The sequence below is a fragment of the Monodelphis domestica genome, chromosome 5 (genome assembly GCF_027887165.1).
Source record: "Monodelphis domestica isolate mMonDom1 chromosome 5, mMonDom1.pri, whole genome shotgun sequence".
Taxonomy (NCBI): domain Eukaryota; kingdom Metazoa; phylum Chordata; class Mammalia; order Didelphimorphia; family Didelphidae; genus Monodelphis; species Monodelphis domestica.
Window position 1 is genome coordinate 151,991,850 of NC_077231.1, and position 16,378 is coordinate 152,008,227.

Sequence of the window (16,378 nt, forward strand, 5' to 3'; positions counted from 1 at the left end):
CTTTTCTTTAGAAATGTTTGGAAATCTTCTATTTTATTAAATGATTATACTTTCTCCTACAAGAATATAGTCAATTTTGCTGGGTAGTTGATTCTTGTTTATAGAACCAGTTCCCTTGCTTTCTGGAATATCATATTCCATACCTTCAGATCCTTCAATGTGGATACAGTCAGGTTCTATGTTATCCTGACTGTGGCTCCATGATATCTGAATGGTTTCTTATCAGCAGCTTGTAGTATCTTTTCCTTGGTCTGGTAGTTATTGAATTTGGCTATAATATTTCTGGGTATTGTCAATTGGGGATTAAATGCAGGATTAAATTAAAAGTGGTCTGTGTATTCTTTCAATCTCTACTTTTTCCTAATGTTCAAGAATGTTGGGGCAGTTTTCTTGGATAATTACCTATAGAATGATGTCCAGGCCTTTTCTTTTGTCATGATTTTCCAGTAATCCAATAATGCTTAAATTGTCTCATCTGGATCTATTTTCCATGTCTGTAGTTTTATCAATGAGATATTTCACATTTTCCTCAATTTTTTCATTCTTTTGATTTTGTTTTATAGACTCTTGCTGCCTTGTGAAGTCATTTGTTTTTAGTTGTTGGATTCTAATTTTTAATGACTGAATTTCATCCCTGACTTTTTGGTCATCCTTCTCCTTCTGGTCTGTTTTTCTTTGTAGGTAATCTTTCAATTTCTTTGCCTCATTTTCAAGGTGGTCAATTCTGGCTTTAGACACTATTTTCTTGTTTTAGTTCATGTGCCTCTGTTTCCAGAAAACTTTTGCTTTTAAAGTTCTTTTCCCAATTGTCTTCAGTCTCTCTTAATTCTTTTTTGAATTGTTTTCAATTCTTCCAAAGTCTGAGTCAATTCACTGGAGTTTTTGTGTTTCTGCTTGGTGTTCCTTGTTCCTTTTCTGTTCCATTTGCTTTTTGTTCATTACCTGGACAGAAACTTTCAGTTGTAATTTCTTTTTTCTTTTTCTGTTATTTACTCATATCTCTCCCCCCAAAACCCCCACCCCACCCCTGGTGGCATTGGCTGTAATCTTACTCCTCTGATTATTTGCTGGATCTATGGGTTTGGGCTGTTCTGTTCTGAAGGGGCTTCTTCTCTGCTCTGCTGATTGATTAGATTAGGCTGATTGAGTATTAATGAGCCCTGAGGTCAGATCTTCCCCAGCCAGCAGCAGAAGTTGAAGGTGTAGGTGTGGAGGCTGAAGGGAGCTGTGATTTCCACCCTTTTATCAAGGTATTCTGCCATGGTTGTAGCCTTCTGCATCTTGACTCCACCCCCCATGAGCAGCTTTTTTTAAATAAAGGAAGAGTAGTGAAACTCACATTTATGTTGGTGGATTTGCTCCTTGAGTTGAACAGAGGTTTACAAAGGAAGAAAACTCATCTAGGAAAGTGCTGCTCGTTGGAGGGTAAACAAATCTATGTCTTAGTGTTTCTGCTAGGAAATCAGTGAAAAGTTAATAGAGACAATTGTATAGCATACTGATCTCTCTCTCTCTCTCTCTCTCTCTCTCTCTCTCTCTCTCTCTCTCTCTCTCTCTCTCCTTCCTCTCTCTGTCTTTTTGTCTCTGTCTGTCTCTCTCCTCTTTCTCCCTCCCTCCCTATTTGTCTCTCTGTCTCTGTCTCGCCCACCCTCCACATCACTTTTCTAGATTAAATATTATCCAGATTATTCTGGATAATGATGACAGTGGCGGGACCTTAAGAATCATTTCATCCAATTCTTTTATTTGAAAAATGATGAAACACACTCAGGGAGGTCTCCTCTTGCCCAAGGTCATACTGAAGATAGTGAAGACTGAGATTTGTTGTGCTTTAAGATTTGTAATACATACTATGCTATCTCATTTGATCCTCATAACAACTATATAAGAGATAATATCCCTATTTTAGAGATGAGAATTTTGAAACCTAGAGATTTAAATGACTGGTTTGTGCATGGTCATTAGTAAATGACTAGTAAGCAACTGAGCAAGAATTTACACTAAAGTGCATTGATGACCAATCCATTGTGTTTTCCATAATGCCACATAGTTCTTTGGTCATATTATACACACCTGGAGTGCCTTATAGGTTGCCTCCCTGTACTAGAGTGTGCTTCTTGAGTTTCTAGAGAAAAGGGACAACTGGCTAGAAAAGTGAATAGAGATATGGACCTGGAATTCAGAAAACCTGAGTTCAGATATGACCTTAGATGCTTAATCTGTATAATGGGGATAATAATAGTACCTACTTCCTAGGGTTGTTGGGAGGCTAAAATGGGATAATATTTGTAAAGTTTTTATAAATCTTCAAGTATTATATAAATGTTAGCTTTTATTTCCAGTATCTAGCACAGTGTTATGAATATAGTAAGAGCTTGATAAATGCTCTTTCATTTATTCATTCACACACATACATATGCATATTCTCTGTCTCTTTAAACATTTGCATCTCTCTGTGATTACATTTACAGTATATGGTTGAATATTCATCTGATATTTTTTATTTTTGCATATTGATTTTATATATGCTAAGAGATATAGGATTAGGTACATGTTGATTGTAGACTGCATACTGCTTAGCATAACATTCTGTGGCCAATCAGATGCCTAACAGTAGCACCAGCAGCTTCTGGTCCTAAATTTGTATTCTTTTAATTAATTCCTTAACTTTTGTTGCTTAATAGAGAATTTTTCAAATACTTTTTAGAGTTGTTTTTTAAATAATTCTTGATGTTCCAAAGTCATCTAGTTTCCTTATTTTCCCCTCCCCTCTCTTTCTCTTTCCAGTTCCCTTATCATTTCATTGTCAACACACCCACTAGATTATCTGAAGGAGTGTAATAGTTATATATTTTTTAAAAAGCACTGAGGTGAAAAAATGTCTAAAATTAGAATTTAAAAAATTATTTGTATATGTTATTTCAATGATTTATGCTATCACAAATCCCTCTAACAATGAGAAACTGAAGAGTGATTTGTAAAAGCTTAAAACAGGCATACACAATTAGAAAATTCACAAGCCTTTTTTCTTATACCACATTTCTTTTGTGTATAGTTGAAATACAAATTGTGGTTTAAATACCGTTTTACTTGTAGATCATCTGGCTAATATCCTACAAGAAAATGATTGCTTCTACTTTCTGTGGTCATGTGAATGGATATCTTGTTTTAAAACCTCATTTCCTTCATCTTGTCCCTAGCAATGATGTAATTATACTATTTTTCTCTCTGAGCAATGACCATGTGGGTATGAGTGAATGTTAAATCTGGAAAGGGAGCTTGAAGGTCCTTTAGCCAAACTCTGTCATTTTCCTGATGAACTGATACTACTTGAATGACTGGCCAAATGGCTTATCTTTTTTGGCTTCATCATCATCTGATGAAGATGGTTAGATTAGAAAGCCTTTTAGTTTCTCATTCATATATATGATCCTAGAGAGAAGAAGTAATTTGTCTATGGTCAGGCAGATAATAACGTGTGTTCATAGATCGGAATAATATGTAAGGACACTGGAAAGGAAACTACTAGTTTGCAAAGAGCTTTACAGTAACTAATAGAGGAATTTATATTTTAATCCTAGTGATAATAGGGAATCACTTGAATTTAATTAAATTCTGTAATTGAGTTAAAGGATTACACAACCCCTCCATGAGGGCTAAGATTTGAACCCAGATATTCTTATTCTAAAATCTACATTACGTCTGTTGCACTATATATGCAACATCAAATTGTTCAGCCCCTCATTTTTGCAGAGAAAGAAACTGAGACCCAGATGAGTAGGTCGCTTGCCCAAAATGAAGCTAGTTATCACTTGCAGAAGATAGAAACAGAACTCTAGACTCCTGACTCCAGATCTTACCCTCCTTCCAATAATCCATAAAGTTTGAATGGGAAAAAATCCATAAATTTGGAAAATCATAGGGTATATGATTTAATTAATGAAAAAGAATGATTTTAAAAGCAATACCTGAAAACACTACATTTTTACCAAATGAGGACAAGAGACATGCATCATTAACCAGGCAGGATAACCAGAAAAGATATGTGGATCTTTGCTCGGTTGTGGGTTCCCATGGTAACTTTAGTAAATTAAGTTTCTTTGTTAAAGAAAAAAATCTGTATTAAGATGATCTACTCTGTATTGTTCTTGTATTCTTAATGATGTAGGCTAAAGAAACTTTTAATTTAATTTGTGCATGTCTCGCTTATGTATTTAGGATTATTATTCCCTTAAACTTTTCACAGAGGTGAGTGAGCACCCTCATTCATCTGAATTAGAACTCTACTCAGATGGTTCACTGGTCCAATTCTTTTCAAGCTAAGTGTGCAAAGGACATTGACTACTTTGAGTCTTATCAGATTAAAAGGTTATATTGTTCTTGGGACCCACATTTGACTAAAATAAGAAAGTACAAGAAAAAAACGAACATTTTTGTGAAGAGAATGTGTTTATTCTTTTTTGTTCCTCCCCACTGAGTTCCCTGAGCTATATTAATGAAAATTCTTTGACCAGAGACTCCTCAACTATCCCTACCTTATTTCTCCTCCTTTTGTTTAATCCTGTAGTGGCATTTATCATTATTTGCTGCATTTTCTTTTAATTAATATCTGTTGACCTGAGCAATGCCCAGTGCATCTCCATTTTGTTTTGATCTACTAGAAAGCCTGGGCAAGGAGGAATACACAGCTGCTGTGAGCACTGGCAGTTTGCCAGTTAAAGTAAGGAGAACAGGAATCTGTTTGTTCAGTGTTTGTTATGAGGATCAAATGGGATAATGTTCCTTAAAACCTTTTATAAACTAAGTGTTGTACAAATGTAAAACAGCGTGACTTTGACATTTGGATGAATCTGGGATCTCAGTGATGTGCATACCCAATCAATAAGCATTTTGTTAAACTCCTACTATTCACCAGGAACTGTGGGAGGTGCTGGAAATAAAGAGACAGAATTGAAACATTCCCTGCCCTCAAGAAGCTTACATTTTCATGGGTAGAATACACACACACACACACACACACACACACACACACACATACACACATATAACTAGACAGAAAATATGCAAAAGAAATACTAGGTACTTTTGGGAGGCATTAGTAGCTAATAGAATAAAAAATTTCATGTAAAAGATGGCATTTGTATTGATTTTTGAATGAAGCCAGGAATTTCAAAAGGTAAGGGGGAGGGGATATGCATCTTGCATAGGGGATAGCCAGTATAAAAGCAAGGAGATAAGAGATGGATGTGGAATAGCAAGTTGGCCACTATGCACTATGACTAGAATGTAGAATTCATAGATGATAGTAATATATAAGAACAGTAGAAAGGAAAGAAGGTATGAATTTGTGAAGTACTTTGCAATGACTAACAAAGGAGTTTATATTTTGATCCTAGAGATAAAAGGGAATCACTCGAATTTAATTAAATTGAATAATTGGGTAAAGGGTTTACACAACCCTTTCTAGTGGCTCAACCCATAAATGCCTTCTCATTGTGGTTGACATATATATTTGTTTGAATTTATCCCCTTTATTTATAAGCTTCATGAAAGCATTGTTTGTGTCCTAGCTTTGTATTTCTGGTATCTTGCCTATGGTAAATGCTTAATAAATGTTTTTTGGATCTAACTGAATCCTCTCATCTTTGTATTCTCAGTTCCCAGCACAATGCCTTTTATACAGTCTTGATAACCTGACATTCATTAAGCACCTGCTATATGTTAGTCATTGTGCTAAGTGTTAGAGATACAAAGAAAAACAAAAACAGTCCCATTTCTCACAGTCTAATGGGGAATACGACATTAAAAAAAAATCTATGTTCGGGAAGAAATGGACAAGATAAATTGGGAGTAGTCTCAGAGAAGCTGGAACTTTAGCTGAAACTTTAAGGAAACCATGAGTCAGAGGTGAGGAAGGAGAAAATATCTCTTAATAAATGCATACTGAATTCAGTTGAATCGGAAGACTCAGCTAGCTCAACTGTAAACTCTAGTAATCCTTTTGGGATTAACCCCTAGATTATTTTTTCACAAGAAATCTTTCCTAAATCACTCCAGTCTATTTATTTCTCCTATTGACTCTCATTTCTAAATACCTATGCATAGCACTTAATCATATACTGTTTTATAATATTTTTGAAGGGTTTCACATCTTTATGTTCTATTCCTCCCAACATTGTAAGCTCCCTAAAGGTAGGGGCTATGTCTTATACTTTGTACATCCTTGCCTCCCCTTGCCCTGGGCCTAGTATTAGGTATATAGTAACTTAATATGATAAAATTAATTGAAATGAACATGTGTAGAATTTTGATGGTCCTTTGCTGGCGTTTAAAAATTGCTTCTAAATGGGGAGGGGTGAGTGGAGGATAATAGAAAATTTAGCCCTCTATCCCACCAAAAAACCAAACTCTCTCTCTTTTGAGAGTCTAATGATGACCTGTATTAATTAGAATAAAACTTAAATGATTGGGAATCAAGAAGCAGGACTCTATTCAAACTCTTTTTTGGACTTATTTCAGGTAGGGTTGATAAAGTTTTCTACCATGCTCACAGGAATATAGTTTATTTTCATAGAATTCTCGATTCATAGCTGTAGAGGTAGAAAGAATTGAAGAGGTTTTCTAGTTCAGTCCCTTTATTTTATAGAAGAGGAAACTGACCCCCAAAGAGATAAATTACCCAAGGCCTTCAGTCATTATATAGCAGACTGTAATTTGAACTCAGAATCTTTGACTAAATCCACATTTTTTCTTCTGTATCACCATTTTGATGATGGTCAAAGACCTCTGTGCAAACAGAAGGCATGTCTGGAATGCATTAAGTACTTAATGCTTTTATTTATTCCTACATTCTTATTTATACTCCATTCTTTATCAGTATTAAAAAACAGCATTTAAAAAAAAAACAACCCTTCTATTTCCCATCTGCAGTATAGTAACTCATCCATCTATTACTTAATTTTTGTATGTCATTTTCCACATGAATAGAACACCAGGTTTCAATGGGAATACTACTTAGATCAATCTAATAAAGCAACTTGAGCCTATAGGTCAGAAATGATGACTGGCATAGCATCATTTGTTAGGGAAATGGAGTGGGAGGAGGTGGTGGTAGAGAGAAAACAGTTAGTTTTCTTATCCAGGAATTCTGTGACCTGTTTCTGCTATCTTTATCACTTCAGATAATCTTTTAGAATAAGAGTCCAAAATAGTAGTAGTAATTCATTCTGTCCAATGAGGAAAGAACACTGGACTTGAAGCCAGAAAGACATGGATTTAAGTCCTGCTTAAGAAATACCCTTGGTGAGGCTTTTAAAGCATCAGTTTTCTCATATGTAAAAGGAAGATGTAGATTCCATGGCATATTAGGTCTTTTATGGTTTTAAGCCTGTGATCCTATCATCAATGTTCCTCCCTCCACAGATCATGTTTTTAGAGAATATATGTGTATATATATATATATATATATATATTATGCTGTCCTCTATGATAGTGCCTTGCATAGTGTGAGCACCTAATGGATGTTTATGGAATTGAATTAACTTAGTCTTCAATTGTCTAATAAGATTGTAAGCTTTAGGCCCTGGTTCAGTCCCACTTTCAGCAGAGATGGGAGTGAGGTTAAATTGAAGCAAGGAAGAAAGGTTTTCACCTTGGTGTGCTCTATTCTGTGTCAATTTAGTTCATAAGCATCTTCCAATGGAACTAGAGTGGTCGACTGGCAAAAGCACTTACCTCTGGAATGACAGTGATGATGGCCACTAATTTCCTCTGTGATCTTGAATATGTCATCTAACTCCTCCAAACCTTAATTTTCTTATTTATAAAATGAGGAGGATGGACTAGATCTCCTTTGGCCTTTCTAATTTTGAGAATCTGTGTTTATTTGGTCTGATATGCTGGGCCAAGAAGAGAAATAATAGGCTACTTCTTTTTCCTCACTGCTATTTCCAAACCTTCTCTTCTTTCACCATTCAGTAACTCTCTTCCTTGGAAGATAATTCTCTCCTTAATGTCACCCAATCCAGATCCTTGTTGCAGCCATCTAACTGACTCCCAGGTCATTTTCCCTCTTTACTCAAAGAGTTTAGTAGCTATCTTATAGTCAGCCACTCCCACCCAACTCTTTATTCTTCAGGTTTTTAACATTCACATTGATAAATCTTAAAACACCCGGGCTTTCCAGTTTTATAATTTTCTGACTCCTATCACCTATGGTTTCGCACTCAGTGATAGCTAGATTTTGATATTATCATCATCCCAAACCATTAGTCTCAATGAATTTAGATTCCTGGAATTCCTCTTTGATAATCTTCTTCTCTTCCATTTCTTTCTCTCCCTTATGCTTCTTAAACTTTTTCTTTGCTCTCACCAAGACCTATCATCACTCTATCTTTCCATGTTCTCCCAGTTTATTACCTCTGCTCTGGTGTAACATTATTTCCTTACCTTTCTTGATGCTTTAATAACCAACTTAAACGATACCCCTTTATTCCTTTACCTTTTGTTTGTTGATGCTAATTCTTCCTAGACTTTATTTCTGAATTGCTACTTCATCATTCACTTTTTGTATTCCATGCATGCTATTGATTACTGCTGGAAGAAGTCACACAAGCATGCTAATGTTGTTCACTGTAAACTTTTGCTATTTATCTGAACTAGACTTTTATTAGTGCTGCATGGCAATCCTTTTATTTTTCTATCATTGGTTCCCTATCCTACTTCCTGCAGTGCTCTCATTTCTCTTTATTGTTCTCTAAGCTCCCCACTATAGAGCTGTCCATAAGTTCAGTGCTGAAGGATAACTATTCTCAATCAAAGGAAGTTTGGAGAATCACCTCACCATTATGTACTATAGGTGGTTACCTAGGAATTATTGTATTTGCTTCTTTGTAGATGGATTTCAATCTTTGTTGATGAAGGAGTTCCCACCTGGGAAGTCTTTATTCATATATCAATTTCTTTACATGTTTATTTCCCATAGTTTCCCCTAATACTATACCCATGTAACACTGTAGAAAGATTCGTGGACCTAAAGTCAGAAGACCTGGGTTTGAATTTTTTCCCTGTGGCTGTGTGACTTTAGATAAGCCAGTTAAGCTCTCTGAAATTTAGTTTGATATGTCTGTTAAATGAAGATTATAATTAATATCTGTCCTTGTGGGTTTGTCATAGGAATTAATGAAAAAGAAGGGCAAAGCACTTAACAGGCACCTACTATATGCCTGGAATTATGCTAAGTTTTCTAAAAGTATTATTCCATTTTATCCTTACAACAACTCTGGGAGGCAGGTGTTCTCATTATTGTCACCATTTTACAGTTGAGCAAACTGAGAGAGTTAAAGTAGCTTGCCTGATGTCACACAGCTAGAACACATCTAAGTTCAGATTTGAACTTGTCTTTCTGACTTCATGTCCAGTCTTCTATTTACTGTGTCACTTATATGTGTTTGTTAAATGCAAGAATGTATGTATTGTGTTTATAATTTAGTGTATGTACAGGTTCTTGGATTATAAACAGTAAAGCAAATAGAGGATATTAACTTCTAGCAGGTGAAAAGGAATGAAGATGGTTAGTATGACTGCCTTTTCCCTTCCTTTTTTCTTTTAATTTTTATTATCTTTTTAAAACAACATCTACATTTCTTAGAATGTCCCCCCCTCCCAGAGTTACCTCTTATAAAAAGAATAAAAAAGGAAAAAATTGAACAGATCTAACTAAAGTATTTGAAAAGCCTGACATTACAGGTAGTATGGTACTCTGCCTCTGCAAAGATGGACCTTCTTCCTACCTTTAAATTTCACCTCAATAAAATACACATTATTTCCTTTGGTGTTAACCCTAATGCCATTATCATCATATTTTGGAGAAAAGAGCTAGGAAAAAGACAAGGAAAGATAAATTTGAATTTGATGTAATAAAGTTTCAAGATGGATTTAAGACTCCCCTACCCACACTTCTCCCTCAAATGGTGAGATGACATTTTTTAAACCAGCTTATCTTCGATCATAAGTGAGGTGTAATGTGCTTGCTGATTGTGGAATAGCAAAGTGAGAATTTGTAGCATCAAATAGAAAAGAGTGTTTTGGCTCAGACTTGTAACTGATGTTCTGCAAATGTACTGAAAAATGGCATGTTGGGGGTGGGTGTGTGTTGAGCTTGTGTGAGCTACTTAAAAACTTGGAAAGTCTTTTACTCACTGTTTGGATGATTAATTCTTTTACCCTCTGTCAGGTTTTAAGCTGAATGAGAATTAGATTAGGACATGTTTTCTTTTTCCTTTCCCTCCCTGGGCCAAGCACAGGATTAGTGGAGGATGGTGCAGCAGGTTGAGAAGGAGGTGATGGCAGGTATTTTCATCCCTGTCTAGGGTGGACCAAGGAGAGATCATGATACCTCTTCTAAATGCCTGAGATAGAGCTATCTAGTTCTATCTTTTTCTTGTTTGAAAGGAAAGGATTATAGAAGAAAGTGGGAGAAAATGGAAATTTGGGGGCCTGGTGAATTGTGGGAAAGATTAGCTAAGATGAGGATGCAACATGGAAGAATGAATAAGCATTTGTTAAGCACTGACTATGTGCCAAGTGTTGTGATAAGTGCTGTTGATACAAAGATACTAAGAAGGAGCTCGCATTCTATTAGGAAAGGTCAAAGAGGCAGGGGTAGGAGGATCCCTAAGTGTCCAAAATGGGAGTCTGAGTAGGGAAAATTCAGATTTGTGATGACATGCACTCTTATGAATGCTTGCTGAAATGAATAATGTGTTTTTGTCATTGTTTGCAGAGAGATTACCACTTTGAATATACGGAATGTGATAGCAGTGGCTCCAGGTGGAGAGTTGCTGTTCCCAATTCTGCAGTGGACTGTTCTGGACTGCCTGACCCTGTGAAAGGGAAAGAATGCAGTATGTTTGGACCTTTTTGACTTTCTATTTTTTGAATAAATCACAAGTGTTTCATGTTAGTTCGAACAGAAAAATAGAATAAAGACAGAGAACTTTGCAAAAGGGAACCCCCTCTGCATTCATGCTTGGAAAGACAAATAGGGCCAGGTGTCTCTGTGCCTGAAGCCAGCAGTGATTTAAACCTAATGGGAAATAATGTTATTTTTATCTAATTTATTCTCATTGTTGCAAGCTGGAGGGTGGAGTAATAGTGTTTTCATTTTATTGAAGTTTTTTAAGCTGCTGAAAGCTCTGGAAGTGTACTGTATTTCACCCCAGCATTTCTACTACTAAGGTTTTCGGAAAGCTGCCTAGTATCCTGTTATTAATCTGGTGGCTCAGCACATTTAAATACCTTGTCTTGTGTTTACCAACAAACTTGTTGGAAAACGGAAGCATCGCTAATTAAAATGGAAACAAACCATTTACATATTTTTTCTTTTGTAAATTCAGACTTTTAGTTACTAGTGCTTCAGTTTGTGAATAATTTGAACTTCTGCTCAAGATGAATTTTCTTTTCTCATTTCAATCTCTGTTGCAGAAACCTGTTTACCCTTCCAGGTTAGAAGAATAGACTTTTTTGAACTAAAAATGTTTACATTTTTACATATATGTATACATGAAGGAGAATATGTAGAAACAGCCAACTAGCAAGAGAATTTACTAAGTACTTATTATGTGTTGGGCTGCTAGGTAGCATGCAGCTGTTTGGCCAGGGGACAGGAGGACTCAAGTTCAGGTCTGGCTTTAGACACTTACTAGCTGTGTAGCTGTGTGATTGCAGTCAAGTCATTTAACTTTGTTTGCCTCAGTTTCCTTATCTGTAAAATGAACTGGAGAAGTAAATGGCAAACCATTCCAGAGTCCTTGCAGGAAAACCCAAATGGGGTCATGAAGAGTCAAACATGACTGGAAAAAAACTAAACAATAACAAAATACCATCTGCTATGTCCTCTGCTAAGTGCTGGGAATACAAAAAGAAGCCCTTCTTCCTTTCAAGGAGCTTAATGGTGGAAGACAATATATAAAAGGGAGTTCTAAATAGGAGTGAGGAGAAAGTGGAAATTCATGGCCTGATCTGAAAAAAGACACTGAATTTGAGATAGTCTTTGACTTGGAAGGAACCTCCAGGTGTCTAGTCCAATCCTTTCCACTGCCCCTATTCCTATCGAAATTTGGATTGACTGTATTAGCCTTAATTATTTGTCACTCTTTTGTTGTTGCTGCTGCTATTACTACAATCACTACTACCCAACATTGGTATATTACCTACTATGTGCTACGCACAACTCTCACTTTACAAATCTTATTTAATTCTCCAAACAACCTTTGGAAGTCAGTGCTATTATTATCCCCATTTTACATATGAAGAAACTAAGGAGACAAAAGTCAAATGATTTGCCTAGGGTTATACAACTCATAAGTATTTGAGACCAGATATAAGCTTCAGCTTTCTGACTCAGAGACTCCTGCTCTACCTCTCAGATTCCATTCAGTTTGAAAGCAGACGAGGAAATCTAAAATCCAGGCTCTCTTTCTACTTATATGCTGCAATGGGATATATTTAGATAACTTTAGTTTTTCTGAGCACGTTGTTCCTCTCCATGGAGGTAACCCATGGTTCTCACAGGCTCTATCTTTGGAGCACATGCTCCGGCAGGTCTCACCAATTTGGGTAGGTTTAGATTCCAGGCCTAGGGGCAGCTATCTAAGTTTGGAGAAGCTCAGTACCAGAAAATTATCAGTTGGTGATAAATTTTCTTCAGCCACATCTCCCAAAGATTGTTTAAGATTGTGTGGAGGAGTTGTTATTTGAGTTAAGGAGTGCCCAAATGTATAAAATCACAAATCCTTGGGGATATTATTGGGGCTTACTCAAGAATTTGTGATTTCACAAGTGTGGGAACCTTTCCAGTGTACAGATTACATCTATTTCCAGTTATAAGGTAAGTCTTAGGAAGATGCTGGAGGCATTGGGAGGCTAAATGGTTTGTCTGGGATTCACATCACCAGCAAGTGCTGGAAGTGGGTCTTGAATTAACTTGAAGGACTATTTTGAAGGTCTGCCTGTCTCCAAACCCAGTGCATCATGCTATGTTGCCTCTCATTTAGTTCTCAATTTTTGGTACTTGAGAAAGAAAGTAAGGAAAGAAGGAAGAAAGCAAGCAAGCAAGCATTAATTAAATGCTTGTTATGTGACAAGAACTGTGCTAAACACAGGAAGATTCAAAAAGGAAATCAAGGTATACATTAAACATTTTTTAAGTAAAAAAAAAGATTTGAATTTTTTTCAACTGTAGAAATTTTATTTTTTTGGTCCAGATCTCTTATTTCACCAGTATAGTTAGTAAAGTATAGATCTCTACTCTCAGCATTTCTCCCATCTATATCTAGCATCTCATCTATAACTTATGGTCTTAAGATAGTTTTCTAAGGCTGTGTTAAGTTGAGAACTGTCCAGGAGAATGTATTAGAACTGGGACTTTCACAAGTCTTATCCTAAGGCTAAATCTTTCTACTTTATCAAGTTGCCTCTTCATTTAGAATAGAATGAATGCTCATTTTTTCTTTTCTTTTTTTTTTTTGAAGGCGGAGATCATATGTTTTATTCCTTTGTATCTCCCACCCCTAACACTGTGCTATGCCCAGAACAAACCCCTTTGAATGAATTTTAGTACTCTTCCATTGAAAGTTTTGATGCCCCATTCCTCTGTGCATAGAGGAGAAATAATCTAGTTTTTAAGACTCTTTGCTGTGTCCTGTATGTAAAGAGTTGTAGATCAGATGAAAAAACCCTTTCTCCTGCCTGGAGCCTTTATCCTTTTCTGAAATGTAAAGGGCTAGAAACTTCTATCTCCTATGCATTCTTGCTGATTGTTAACTCCTGGCCTGCAACACCAATAGTAGGAAATCAATTAAATTCATTTAAGTAAGACTATCTTCTCCTCTCCACTCTGCCATCTAGAAAACATCTGGCCCTGTTCAGGATTTAGGTTGCCTTTAATTTTCTCTCATATATGCTGTGATCAGTGACTGAGGAATTTCACCCATAGAAATAGTAACAGTTGAATGGAGTGGAATGAATGTGCCAGTGAATGGGGGTAGTCTCTCCCAGACCCCTGTGGACTTTTTCTGTTTTCTCTGAAGATCCTCATGACTGAAGTTTGCTGACAAAAACCCTTGGGTTTATCCCTTTCCTGCCCTTTGCTTCTATTCTAGAAGTATCAAGTGTTGCCTTGGTTTGGTGGTGAATGCTCTGTTTCAGTTTTACAGGGGTTAATTGATGCCCATGTGAGGTGGTGAATGCTTTTCTTAGTGCTCCCCACTCCCTCATAGTTCTTTCTTCACTATCATGCCTTTTTGTCTAGGATGACTCTATGTAATCTATTTAGATTTCTCATAACTGTGCCACATAAAAGGGCTGACTACTATCAGTACTGGCTTGCTTTTCCTCTGAAAAGTCCCATTTGATTCTCAGCAACAGACCCAAATAAAGAGCCCAAGGAAACTAATTTTTGCCTGGTTCATCTTGAAAGGGTATTGTTGGTTTTTGTTTTTGTTTTTGTTTTTTTCATTTTGAAATGTGCCAGCCAAAACAAAGGGAAATGTTGGACTGAATTGATGGAGAAGAGATTATTGAAAGGCAAATAGGTCTAGAACCATAGGAATGTATGTTGAAAATAAAAATGAGATAGGAGAGGGATGGCAAGTGATATCAAGAGAGCTGGTGAAGTACATTTGGAAAGTGAAGAAAGAGAATTGTGAGAAAATGATTCCACAAAATTCAAGGTCAAAGAGGGAGCTAAGGAGTGGGGGTTGGATTGACAGTAGACTGACACTTTCCAAGGCAGAGGAAAAGTGAAGGATGATAAGGACTGAGGAATCAGGATGTAATTACTACTCATGAAAACTGATTTCCCAGACCCATTCTTCCCTATTATTTGGTGATCTCATAGGCTCCTTTGTGACCGTCACCTCCCTTGACCTTCCTTGTAGCTTTGCCTGTAGCCACCATATGTTAACCTATGCCAAACACACGAGCAATATGTTTATCCCTCTCTGTGTATATGTATGTATATTTCCACTTATCCATATTAGCAAAATTATGACCCCAGCCTACATCTGAATTATTTGTTTTCTTTTTGAAATCAATGAAAAAGTTTCCATTTCTCTTAGAGGCAGTTTTTCTTTTAAAGAAAAGGAATCTTTCAACCTATTTTTTATTTGCAGAATGATCACCTGGAGGATATAACATGGATCAATTTTCCCCCTAGTATTAGAGGGTAAAGTCTTTATCATCCTGGTATATGAGAAGCTTATCCGAGGCTAGTAGTGAGTTTTTTTTAAGACATGGCAAAATCACTTTTATATAAAATGAGTAAAAAGTCATTGATTCCACAAACATTAAATATGCATAGTATACTATTCCAGGTGTTTGGGAAGACACAAAATTCAAATGGGACACAGTATTGGCCATATTTGAGCTTATAGCCTAGTGAGGGATCAAGCAGAAGCATCGATGACCATATGATTAGAGGTACTTTACAGGGTTATTGTGAGGATCCAAAGAGTTAATAAATGTAAAGCCCTGTGCAAACCTTAAAGTGTTCTTTTGCTGTTGACTATTAATACTGTTGTTAAAAACACTTCATTATAATTAAAATAAGAAGCACAGAATCAACTGCTATGTGAAGTCTAAGATAGAAAGTCAGTGCTTATAGGAGGAGAAAAGGTGACCAGGAAAGGCTTGATGTGGAGTTTGGCATATACAATGATAATACTGATCTCTCTAATAGGGTTTTTGTGAAGACTTTGGAAAGGTGGGTTCTAAATTATCAGAGGTGCAAAGATACTTTAAGAAGTTCTTTTTCCCTAACTTTTCTTAACTGTTATCTTTCCCCAAACCAAAGTAAAGTACTGTAAAATGCTAATTTATAATGAATAATGCACTGGAGATAACTATCCATCCCAAGTAACATTGCTGGATTTTCCAGAATCATCAACATAACTGTAGAAAAACCCTGTTATAAACTACCTTGCCATATGGAGTGGCAACATCGTATAACAGGGGAAAAAAGGCTTTGAAATCAGAAGATTTGTAATATAGTCTTGACTTTGCTATTAATTCATTGTGTAATTCCCCTGGGCCTCTGTTTTCTCATCTGCCAAAGTGAGATAGTTGATTTCCAAGATTCTTTTTGACTCAAAAGTTCTGTGACAGCCCTATGAAAGGAGACCAAGAAAAGGATACAGAATCCTTAGGCAGACATGGAGGAAAGTCTTTCCTAAGAGAAAGCCTATCAATGTGCCTTCTGAGTGAGACCAGAGTAGGGAATGTACATAAGATATCTATTACAGCTCAAATCATAACCTTTTATATATGATAAATTCTGCAAGAGGCTTGGATATCGTAAGCAGGAGAGACTTTACAGATA

At 36.3% G+C, this 16,378-nt stretch overlaps 1 protein-coding gene across 2 annotated transcripts in view; it reads left to right on the forward strand.

The window, feature by feature from the left end:
• Window positions 1-16,378, forward strand: part of ELAPOR2 (endosome-lysosome associated apoptosis and autophagy regulator family member 2) — a 209,993-nt gene that overhangs the window by 80,435 nt on the left and 113,180 nt on the right. For both annotated transcript variants that reach the window (XM_001369205.5, XM_056799462.1), the window contains exon 2: window positions 10,784-10,904. In XM_001369205.5, coding sequence (XP_001369242.2) covers window positions 10,784-10,904 — 121 coding nt within the window. The remainder of the gene's footprint in view (window positions 1-10,783; window positions 10,905-16,378) is intronic.